At 49.9% G+C, this 12,397-nt stretch overlaps 1 protein-coding gene across 13 annotated transcripts in view; it reads left to right on the top strand.

Moving 5' to 3' along the window:
• The first annotated feature begins 4,513 nt into the window (after positions 1 to 4,513).
• Sei (potassium voltage-gated channel seizure) overlaps positions 4,514 to 12,397 on the top strand; it is a 114,690-nt gene continuing 106,806 nt past the window's right edge. For all 13 annotated transcript variants that reach the window (XM_076824886.1, XM_076824882.1, XM_076824877.1 and 10 more), the window contains exon 1: positions 4,514 to 5,039. In XM_076824886.1, coding sequence (XP_076681001.1) covers positions 4,964 to 5,039 — 76 coding nt within the window. In that variant the 5' untranslated portion in view covers positions 4,514 to 4,963. The remainder of the gene's footprint in view (positions 5,040 to 12,397) is intronic.

Genomic DNA, 12,397 nt, shown 5'->3' with positions numbered 1-12,397 from the left:
GGACCCCGTGCACACCCCGTACGAAGCCGCCGGCACACGAACATGCCCGAGCACCGAAGCGCCACCGTCGCCAACAACCGCGCGCCACCATTTTCGAAACGTACAGCACCGCGAACCGTCCGCCGGCCTACGTTTGGCGCCCTTCGGACCGCGACCGCGTAAGTTGCTCGTAAATAGTGAAACAGTGATGCGATGCCCCCATCGATTTTCTCAATGGACTGCCGCGAAAGCCTGCTGCTCGGCTTCTCCGCTGCTCGTGGCACGTTTAATCGATCCGAAAATTGATAGGAAGCGCCTTGGATGATGGACCGTTGGCGAGGATCGGGGGAGGATGCTCGATCGCCGGATCAGTTGGTGCGTACTATCTTTCCTGATCTTGGATTGTTGATTTACCTTCTTCTTCAATTTGAAACTATCCGCAGAGAATATTATTGTATTCCTTGGACGCAATTGTGCGTTGTTCGTACATTGTGTCAAGGTGTTTTTAAGGATATTGTAGAGATAAGATCGATGGGGGAGGGGAGGAGTTTCGGTGATGGGAATGCCCCGCTTTGAACGAAACGCCAACACTCGACGAGTTTATTCTGTAAGCATTATTTTATATTCATTGGACGTTTACGTTTCGTTTGTTCGTTTATCATGACTGCTCGGGGGCGCCTTGTTCTGAACAAATCCGTACATGGAAAGTCTCGTTCAGGGCTTGGAACCGTTATTATAAAGATTTCGGTTCTTGAAAGAGTTATGATGAACCATTTTTCGGAATAACCGTTATAAAGAACCTAAATATTAGACTACATAAGTATAAGTTACAGGTCCTATATAACTCTATAACTTTTATTTTTTAGGTTCTATAAGTTTTATTTTTTAGGTTCTATAACTTTTATTTCTTAGGTTCTATATAAATTACAAAGCGGTTATAGAACCGATTCTTGTAACGATTGTACAGAGTTTTACAGTAAATGAGATCACAACATATTACAACTATAGATTACTCTGTGTAGCCAAATTGTTTAAAAATTATTATAAATAAGTAAGCAAATATATATTATGTACACATTTGTACATATGTATATGTGTACACTCGGCGGTATGCAAGAATCACAATGTATACATAATATATATTTGGTTACTTATTTATAATAATTTTTAAACAATTTGGTTACACAGAGTAATCTATAGCTGTAATATGTTGTGATTTCATTTACTGTAAAATTCTGTACAATCGTTACAAGAATCGGTTCTATAACCGCTTTGTAATTTATATAGAACCTAAAAAATAAAAATTATAGAGCTATATAGGAACCATAACTTATACTTATATATTCTCATATTTTTAGGTTCTTTATAACGGTTATTCCGAATAAAGGTTCTTCATAAGTCTTTCAGTCAGAACCTTTACATAACAGTTTGAAACAATTATTTTCGAAACCTATTTAAGCCCTGGTCTCGTTGAACGTTAGGATTCATTGATCTTGGAATCGAGTGCTCTACATTGATTCTAAGTATCTACGATTGATCAGAGCAGCCAGGGTCGGTAAAACAGTCCTCCGCCTGTATCAACGGTAGTTACCCGAACATCTGATCCTCGTAGCGTTCGAGCGGTTCGTGATACCAGCTTCGGACGGAAGGTGTCAAAATGATCGACACCGAGGACAACGGTATCGGTGGACGATATCGATAATACGGCGGATTCCGTGAAATCGCGTTAGACGAAGGGTAAAACCGGCCGCAGCGTCGAAAGCCGTAATGCGCTTATTTAAAGGCAGAAAGCTTCGTCTTCAATTGTTTACGCGGTCGTCGAGGCTGCTCGGGAGGAGAAGGGAGAGAATGGTTCGGGGAGTCGCGCGTTAGAGATCGCCTTCGTCAGAGGGTAGCGTTGCGCCGAGATTTCGAACTCCGCTCCGCGGGAACTGTTAATTAACTTCGAAGCGTAACGGAGCGCGGTAACGGTTAAATTGATCGGGACGAACCGACGATTGCTGACGCGGCAAGTAATTTCATTGGTGTAATTAAAATCCTCGGCCAGCTGTCTTTCAGTTATTCCATCCGTGGAGAAATCTCGCGCAATTTCGCAGCGCCAACAGAAATTTATGACAACAATCGATAGGTGAATTGAATCTGAAATTGATAAGGCAACTACAGTAGAGTCAGCCGGTGAACAAGGGTTACGCAAAGGGGCAGGAATTGGATTTCTGGAGAAACGTTCAGCGGCGAGAAACCGCGAGCGAGAATTTGAACCCGTTCCGTTAGCCGCTCGCTCACCGCCAAGAATCCAGATTATCCGCGAGTTGCTCATGGCCAGCGTGGAACGAGGACAACGGTACGCAGAAAGAGACACGGTGCCTTATCAATATTATCACTGGCCGGCGAGGGGGTTGCGATAGGGGCGGCTTAATCGGGTGGCTCGCGAGGTCGGGTGGGGGCAGCCGCTCGTAGCACGCAGGCGCCGCGGACGACCCCCCTAACGTACCGTCCTCGCCGGCGTCGTCTTCGTCGCCGTCGTTGTCGTCGTCGTCGTCGCCGTCGCCGAGAGAGACGTCGGCCCGGCGTCGTGCCTCCTCGTATTTTCAGTCCCGACCGAACGACGGGCGACTAACGGATATCACGGGAAAGTCCCACGGCGGAGGAAAGCCAGCGTGTTTCGCTTGGCCTCGACGACGTGCACTCCCGTTCGGCACGCGGTTCGTTTCGCGACGCCTGTGGTTACGCCGGTTATATGCATCCCGTTTCGAGGCGGGAGCACGCGGGAAAAGCAACAGTGTTTAGGCCAGCCAGCAAGGCCTGCGGGACAGTGCGTCGTCGGTTCGATGGGATACGCATCCCCGTGGAACGTCCGTTGGGATAGGCTGTCCCCGTGGACGACGCGGAGACAGTGACGGCGGAAGGTCGATTTCGGTCCCACCTGCGCGAGGCGTGGTGGCTCCAGGACGGGATCGCGGGTGGTCGGTTGGTTAACGTTGGCAGACGCGGATCCCGTGTGCGAGCGAAGTTTCGCGCAGAGCAGGCCGTGCAGGCAGCATTTTCTCCATCGGACTTCCGCGCCGATGGTCCCCGTGGAGCGAGGGGGACACCCACCAGCGAACGGCGGAACGGTGGTGGCGAGGAGTCGGTGGAACGGTGCTTTCGGTGGGCAGTGTCAGTGGCCGTCGACAACAGGTTACACGAGCCGATGAGTATTTCGAGAAGTATCGGAGCGAGGAGTCGCGAGCGGCGACCGCGCTGCCGCCTGCCAGTTTGTCGTCGCGGAGAATGAAGAAGTACAAAAATAACTGTCCCTGAGCTCGAGAGCTGAACATGCACAACTGGCCGACCCCCGCGAACCAGGACATTCGATTCAGGGGAGTGCTCGTTCCAGCGTGCCGCCGCGGCCAGCAGTGAATCAAATTGGATTCCACCCCGGGTGCTCGTAATAAACGCGACCGCGGATCCACCACGTGCCTTTCTTGTCTCGTTGCCGAGGCTCACCCTCGCCTTGTACGCGCTTCGCCCTCCGACCGTGCCTCCCCCTCTCTCTCTCTCTCTCTCACTCCTCTCTTATTCCTCTCGAGCGGCCATGATAACCTAACCCAGACTCGCTGTCTCCTCTCGTACCGCGACCCCGCAGCCGAGAAACAGGTGTCGGTGCTGGAGATATCGGAACGTACGTGGACGGCGCGCCGTCACTGAACTCTCCTGCGGCATCGACGAGACGCACACAGCACGCCCCCGGAGCGTCGCGCCAGCTACACCACCGACGCTCGTGGAAATGTCCGCACAATGCGCCTCACCGAGACGTCCAGTGTTCGTCCCTGTGGCTGCAGAGAGGTTTGACTTCGCGCCGACGAGGTCGAATCGTCTCCGGATTTTTCACGGGCCGCCCGTCGCCGAGGAGCCGCGCTCGCCCGGCCCGATATCCCACCGGCAGCAGCTTCCCGATAAATTCGAAAACATCGAAACGTCGCGACGGTGCTCGCGACGCGCCATCCTTCGGCTCTCCTAAGTGCCCGGCAAGAACGGACGCGCAAGATAGCTGGTCCACGCGCACAGAGGAACGCTCCGAATCGCGGACGGCGAGGCCACCGTTTCCCAGATTCCTGCTATCCTGGTCTGGAATTCGTGGGGACGCCGCGCGGTCCAGGGTGTACCAGCTATAAATAGATGTTTTCTCGCGTGGACCGTGCGTCTTGAGCCGGCCAAACATCAGAACAGAGATATACACGCACGTGGGACCGACCTTCCGAGTGTCCTTGGTCCCGCTGGTAGGATGAACCCGTAAGTCACCGTGCCTGATCGTCGTCCGCATCTAAGTAGACCAGAGCTTGGGGTCCAAAAGTGCCGCGGCAAAGACACGCGAGCCGTGCTCGAGGAGGCGGGGGGAGGGGGCTGGGGCGGGGGCGGTGAGCGCCTCGACTCTGTCCAGAATCGTGTGTTCGAAATTTTCTACGATAGCAACATCCACGAAACAACGATCCCTGTCGCGAGGCAACGAGCGATTCGGGGGGGGGGGGAGGGGGGGGGGCACGCTCCTCGAAACGCGAGCAAAAGTCGTCGCCGTTAATTAGAACTACCTTCCCGGTGGCCACTTTCCCTCGTTTACTATCTCTCTCCTTTTTGTACGTGCGGCGAGAAGCCTGGAGGAGAACGCCAAGGAACACCATTCGCCAACCGACCACCAACGAATCTTCTCCTCTACTATTTTATTCGTTGCTCCTTCGCAATAAGGCAGGATCTCGGGCGGGTGGCGGGCGGACGGCCGGCGAAACCGTGACGAACGTCGCCCTTGATTAGCCGGAGCGCCTCTATCTGTCCTCGACGATCATTATGCTCAACACGTGCTGTGCTTTTTTCTACTGTGCTTGTACGTGTGCCGCGAGTGTTTTCTCAGTGCTGTAGTGTTAAGCGTTAAATTGTCAAGCAGGCTTAACGAGCCTACGATCGAACGCCAAACGTCTCGTCTGCCCAGGTACCTGGGAATATCCCTGAGATGCCTGTTAGACGAGGTCACGTGGCGCCCAGGACAACGATCATCGAAACCATCATCAGAAAGTTCGACACCCACGGTGAGTCGTTCGTCGCGTAATCGCTTGGGCAAAGCTCGGAGCCTCTACCCCATGAAACTTGGAGCGATAAAAAAAATACTCGAATGACAAATCAGGTGTTGGGGTTAGATTAGTTAGGTTATCTCATTTTCGTGGGATCACCTCCCACGCACACGTTTCGTTTTACACCTGTTGCGACAGGCGACAGGAAAACGAAAGATTTTTCCACTCCTCCTTCCGGTCTGTACGAAACTGTTCCAACCAGGCTTGAATAGGTTTCGAAAATAACTGTTTCAAACTGTTATATAAAGGTTCTGACTGAAAGAGTTATGAGGAACCTTTATTCGGAATAACCGTTATAAAGAACCTGAAAATATGAGAATATATAAGTATAAGTTATGGTTCCTATATAGCTCTATAATTTTTATTTTTCAGGTTCTATAACTTTTATTTTTTAGGTTCTACTATATAAGTTACAAAGCGGTTATAGAACCGATACACTCGGCGGTATGCAAGGATCACTTGTATACATATGTAGAAATGTCTACATAATATATATTTGCTTACTTATTTATAATAATTTCTAAACAATTTGGTTACACAGAGTAATTTATAGTTGTAATATGTTGTGATTTCATTTACTGTAAAACTCTGTAGAATCGTTACAAGAATCGGTTCTATAACCGCTTTGTAACTTATATAGAACCTAAAAAATAAAAGTTATAGAACCTAAAAAATAAAAGTTATAGAGCTATATAGGAACCCTAACTTATATAGTCTGATATTTAGGTTCTTTATAACGGTTATTCCGAATAAAGGTTCTTCATAACTCTTTCAAGAACCGAAATCTTTATAATAACGGTTTCAAGCCCTGGTTCCAACCCTTAGCTACGAAGCTCCACGAAACTGAGACTAATTATTGTCCCCACTGCGGCTCAGTTTTGCATGCCGACTCCTCTGAACGTGCCCCGTTACAGATGGAAATAACCAGGAAATGATGCACACGTTTCCGTTCCCGCCCAGCCAGCTTCGTTCTCCCTTGGCACGTGTCTATCTAATCGCCGATACGAACGACCGTCGCCGCGCGCCGCGTGTCTTTCATCCCCGGACGAAGGAAATGCAATCGTGCAGTATTCGGTTATCGTCGCCGACAGCGGACGCTGTAATTGCCAAGAAATTATAACTCCACCGGCGCGTGTCCGTCGCCACGCTTGCTCTCGATTAATTTGTCACGTGGTGTTTACACGCAGGCGGGGCGCGACGATAACGGGACCCAGTCACTTAATAGGATATTTTAATTAAAAGTAGACGGAAGATCGGCTGCCAAGGTTCATCCTTCGTGCCCGTTCCGGTCTCCGCTTGGTCAAGCCCGGACGCGACACCTCGAATAATGGAATTTAATAAAGTGAAATTGATTCCTCGGCGTTTATCATCGACGGTACGTTGACGCTTCCCGGCTCCCCGGTTCGTCCGGCACCATCTCCGCGAAGTTTAATGAAAGTTTCTCGAGAGGCAGAGCTTCCTCCGCGGGAGATTAAAATAAAGTTAACGGGCCCCGAGGTCTGTCGCTCTGTCCGGCCCGATATGATCCAAGTTTTTCAGAACTGCTCCACCTGGTATATGGAACGAGCACTGAGCAGGCATCGAGCCAGAACTCCGTTTCCAATATTATTTAAAACATCTCGACGGAGGCGAGGCCTCGCGACGGGCAAGGAAACGGTGCGGGGGGGAGGGGTGCGCGCTCGGTTAAATGGAGGAAAGGGGTAGTTCTGTTTCACAACGGGACAATGCATGTCACTGGCAATATCACTCGAGGCATGCCTGTAGTCCTTGCGAGGAAGCAGACCTGAAGGAAACCGACAGGCCTCGGGTGGGGGTGCGGTGCTTTCGATTGATCGCGGGAAAACGAAGGAGGGCTGACGATTTCTTTCGCATTGTCGCGATTCATTGACGTCAGTCTCCACGGGGAAGATCAGTTGCGCAGGGCTCGCAATTACCCATCAAACTTTCGCAACTCGCGATTCACTTCGCGCGCCAGCCACGTGCTCGGCAGGCAGAGATATCCGCGACAGCTGTAATAACTAGGGGGACAGCTTCTTCGGAAATAAGGTCGCGAATGAATCGAGTTAAAAAGTGAATAGCGGTACAGCAGCGACTCCATTGCGCGGATTATCGCGCGCCACTATGGACCTATCGTCGGGTGAAAAAGGGCGATCCAATTCGAAAGGATTCTCCATTACCAACCCTCTCGTTAGTTGGCTCTTCTTGGATCGAGCATCGCCAACGCGCAGGGAAGCGAACGTCCGTCGATAACAAGACGGATGATCTTTGTCGTGGCTTCGCGAGTGAAGAACGACAAATTAATGGGAACTTGGCAAAAACTCCATCCGAAGAATCTCAGCCTCAATGGCTCGGCTCTGTTGCACCGAGCGAGAAAAACATTGCGCATTGAATATTTGCGTGGCGGTGACGTGCCAGCAGAAGCTACTACCATAAGTCGATGATAAACTGCCAAACTTCGCGTCTCTGTTTCTTCTCCGATACCCAAGCTGGTCCTCGGTTCGCGTGACCCTTTCACCCGGAATTTAGAGAGCTGTGTACAACGTAATTTCTTCCCGGTAGAGCCGTATCATTCACTCGGACGTATCTCTGGCGGGGCGACGCTTTATTACGTCCGAAATTGAAATTAATTTCTATCACGGCCAACAACGCGCACGAGCTCCCCGAGTCGTTGAATATACATATACGACTCGACGTGTATTCACAGTTGAGCTCCGGCGGATTAAGTGCTTGAAAGAGCCCGTAATTCTTCGCACAAAGGGTCGGCTTGTGCCAAAAGACGTGATTCCCGGAGAAACATTTTGTCGCAGCGCGGAGAGCAAAACATTCACCAAATTTGGCGTGTAAAGGCTTGGTGGGAAATTGCTCTGATACTTCCTCGCTGCAGTGGTGGAAACCAGGACGTCGAAAAAGATTGCACGTGGTTACAAGGCCACGGGAGCAAACGTTGCATTTCGTTCCCCTTAAAACGTACCTACTTACAAGGGAGCATCCTGAACCCGGGAATTCAAAAAAATTCCGAACCTTTGTGAATACGTAGGGAATTTCCTCCTGATTACGACGCAATTTTTGTTTACTGCCCAAATTCACTCCAATGGGGTGTAATTGGCCCCTGAAAATTCGATTATTTTCCAATTTTTTGTGATAACTTGGGAACTGTAAAATAATTTTTTTACCAAATGCTAGATCTAATTAAAAAAGGTAACTTTTGCCTTGAAACTTTTTTTCTATCTCTTACAGTTCGCGAGTTACAACAGAAAATCGGAAAATAGCCGAATTTTCAGGGGTTAATTTCACCCGCTTCGAGTGAATTTGGGCGGCAAAAAAAATTGCGTTGTAATCAGGAGGAAATCCCCTACGTATTAACAATGTTTCAGAATTTTTTGAATTTTCTGGTTCGGGATCATCCCTTGGATGCTCTAAACAGTGATCATTTAACTTTGGCCGTCGGCGATCCCCACGCGCGTTGGCCATTTCCTTTGCAATTTCCTCCCGCGGGGGACGAGGCTCGATTTCGGCAGGAAAGTAAGTCGATGAGGTCGCGTATCATCGCTCGTTGACAAAATCCGCGGCTGTCGTACAGAAGGGCGCACGGTAATAGGCATTAACGCGATAAATTCTTGGGAAACCTTTGGAGCGCCAATTTATATAATAAAAAATATGTATGCCAGCCCCTTCAGGGTGGGCTTTTGTCCCGGTGGCATTGCTGCCCGTCAAGCCTTGGCTTCTAATCTGACGTCCTCTCTATAGCGCTATACATCCAACCGCGTTCACTCATTTTTTTTCTCTCCTCCCTGCCATCTCCTTCTTCATCAGCCACAGCCATCTTCCCGATACTCTTCAGCTGTCCTCTTGTATCCGTAATCGAATAGGACGTTGGAGGGCAATCTATCTCCCGCGCAAACATCGACACATTGCATCCGCCCGGTCCTTGAACAAAGCTAAATAGTAATTCCCAACGGCCGCCCGCGTAATCGACGGGGCGCGGGTGTCCGTAACGGCCAGGATTTCTTTCGCGAATAATAAATGACACACGCGCGTCTGTCACTTCTGCCGTCCTCTCGCCCCCGTCCGCAAGCGAGCGCCGAGTTAAGACGCTTAACCCTAAAACGGCGACCTTTGTCGCGTTCACGAATGAGATTTAGAAAGGCAGGCGTCCCTTTTGTTCGCGGAAAAAAAAACGACTGCCTCTGAACCTGAGCCGTCACTCGCTCCGACGAAACCGATGAGCTAACTAGGAAGGAAAGCTGGCTAAAGACGGAGGACAGTTTGATATCAGGATCGCTGTCTTCTTCTGACTACAAGTTTAAAACGCTCGAAAATTCCGATTATCAGCTGCGTCGGAGCAACGTATCGGAGCCAGCTACGCTGGAAGTAAATGGAATTTATTGGCGGGGGCATCGCGCATGAAATATCCCCGATTCAGGAAATTAAGATTAGGAACGGTCTGGTTATTAATCATGTTTAGGGGGTTATTCGTGTCAAGGACAGGTGGTTCGTTAAGCCCGCCCCAAATTGTGTTCACGCGTACGCGGCTGGGTCGAAAATGTGACACCAGGAACCTGGCACGGGCATTCGTTTTCGTGTACGAAGCTATTAAAAGTCGACAATTGGGACCGTGCTGCTTTAAATTGTACTCTGCGGCGGCGGGGGGCGGGAGATGGATGATGGTATCGCGACGCTGCTTATAAATTCTCCTTATCGGCGGGGGGACGATTAATTTTACGCGGCCGTAAAGACAGCAGAATTTTGATGGAACTGTTAGGAATAAGTTCTCGCTATAATGACGTTACAAATTTATTGGACGTAATACCTTAATTTACGTCCCCGCGTGAATTTCTCCTCCGAGGAATCTCGACTTACATCGGACAAGTTAATTACACGAACATTTTTATTGAATGTAATTCTCCCGCCGCACGCAATCGCCTAAGCTAACCTCCGAGCTCCCTTCTTCTCCCAAAGTATCCATCAGATATCATACAGAAGAAAAGTACATATTTCATCCTGAACTTGGCTGGAATTCTCCAGAAATTTTCCCTCAAAATGATACATAATTCCTCCGCACGCGATTCACTCCGAATTCGCCCGGCAGACATACGTACATACCTAGAAGGAAACTGGAGGAGGTGTCTGGTAATTCGCTCGGAGCACAGCCGCTTAAACTGGCGACGGATTGTTGGGCGTCGAAAGGCGCCGGAGCGCCAGGATATCGGTCTCCAGCTCGATCATCCGGCTGTCGACACCGTGCGATGCCCTCCTCTCGCAATCAGCCAAGTTGGATCGCGCGTTCTATCCCAGAGCAAACAGGGCCGCGGCGCGTACGAATTCATAAATTCCGATCGTGACCGGCGGCTGATTCATCGGCGGACAGATCAGGGCCGCCTAGATCGCCGCCTCGAGAACCCTCTCTGACCTACTTGTCCGCCGACTTCTTGCCGAAAATCGTCGCGCGGTCGCGCCGCGGGTAGCGGAGGGGCCGTTTTACGTCACGTGCCTTTGACCGTCTTCCGCGGCGTTCCTCCCCCCCGGTTGGTTATCGCGCCAGCTCCCACCGATAAACGATCGTCTTGGGTGGCCGACAGAAATCACAATGAACCTGCAGCAGGGTGCCACGTCCACGTCTCCGGCTCTCTTCCCTGTTCTTTCTCCGGTCGCCCCCGTTTATGTGGCGCGTACGTGTACATAATAACGAGGATACGTGCTCCGCTGCGCGATAAATTCGTCCAGAAGCTTTGGGCCGATGCCAGGATGGATATTTAAAATTCTCCGCGGTCCTCCCTCCCCCGCTGGTTTTTTCCTCCGCGCCGGAGCGCGGACCAGCCCGGGGTTGCATCGCAATCTATGGATCTATAGCTGCTAATGGACAGGTTCATCAAGGTGGCTGCCAATCGAAACCGATTCCTATAATTACCCCGGCTTCGAATTCATTATTCACGCTGGCCTGCCGCGTGGATACGATTATGAATAATTTCATGCCACAGTCGGGGTTTTTGCTGGGTGGAAATGTCGGGGGTTGATGGCGCTGCTTTCGGTAACCCTTCTTCACTGGCGCTGTTGCTCGATAATATTAAATTTAACCCTCTGGTGCATACGCCTGCCTTAAGGCGGGCACCTGTTTAATCCAGGAGTTGGGCGCCTATAATTTTTTTCTTCAGAATTCTCAGTTGCCAGCCTTAAAAGCATTGCCACACCGCACATATTAGCCTAAGAAACACGTCAATTTGACGTTTCGATTTGACAGAAATCTAGTTTGAAGTGCATTTTTGAGCTAAGCAAAAAAAAATATTTACGTTTGTAAATATTTTTCTACGAAAAAATTACCAAATATTCTTCAAATGTTGCTCTTTTAAGCGCAAAAAGTTCTGTAGAAATATACGCTTCCGCTTCTTCAAAAAAAATTCACAAATATTCGCCTCTTTTCGATCACCTGACTAGACATAACCCCTTAATAGAATTCGATGGCTCGCTACTGTGCCTCCCTGTCATTCTATGGCCGAGCTGTTTGAACGGGCATACTCGCGAATTATCACAAGGGGTGGTTTTGCTGCTTTAACATTCATTGTGCCCCGCAGCACTTGAAACTAACACTTTGAATAGAATTCTGCGAAGGAAGCGTCGTTTGCCTGTAAAAGGCAATTCTAACCTCCCTCCACCCGTAAATTCCGCAATCCTTCACGCAGGTTTCATCTTCCCACAATGCGCGCTATACGCATTTACCCTCTTCCAGCTGACTCTGCGGACATTTAACTAAATACACCACTCCCTCGCTCATCTCCCCCGTGCAAACAAGAAGACACTCGAACCGGACTCGAGGTTAATTAAGCCTGAATCCTCGGCTAAATATTTTTTTAAGCTCGGTTGCATAATGCCCCGCCGCTGGAACTGCGGCCCGGATCGTCAGTCGCGATATCCCAAAGTATAAAACTGAGAAAAGCGCTGCCAAAAATAATACAGACGCGGCAGAGCCAGGAAGCGTCCACCGCACGCATTAAACGTCCACAACGGACGTATGGACTTTGACGCACGACAAAATGACGCTGCAATCGCGATCCTTAAAATTGTATCAACATCTGGCCATCCGACACCGTCTCTCCGCAGCCTTGATTTTGAAATTCTCCATAAGCTACGATCTCACGTGCTCCGCGCTATTTATTTCGTTTGCAAATACGCCCGCCACTATTTTTAACCGCTTCGAAATACACAGTGATCGATTCCAACGATCACCATTTCCATCTGCTGGATTATCGTCGCGTTACGTCCCCACTCATCGTCCGAAATTCTTCCGCTCCTTTCCCACGGGTGGCGTGATCGGCCCAGTT

The sequence above is a fragment of the Andrena cerasifolii genome, chromosome 12, assembly GCF_050908995.1.
Source record: "Andrena cerasifolii isolate SP2316 chromosome 12, iyAndCera1_principal, whole genome shotgun sequence".
NCBI lineage: Eukaryota > Metazoa > Arthropoda > Insecta > Hymenoptera > Andrenidae > Andrena > Andrena cerasifolii.
Note: the sequence above shows the minus strand (reverse complement) of the source record. Positions and strands in the feature narration are given on the sequence as shown.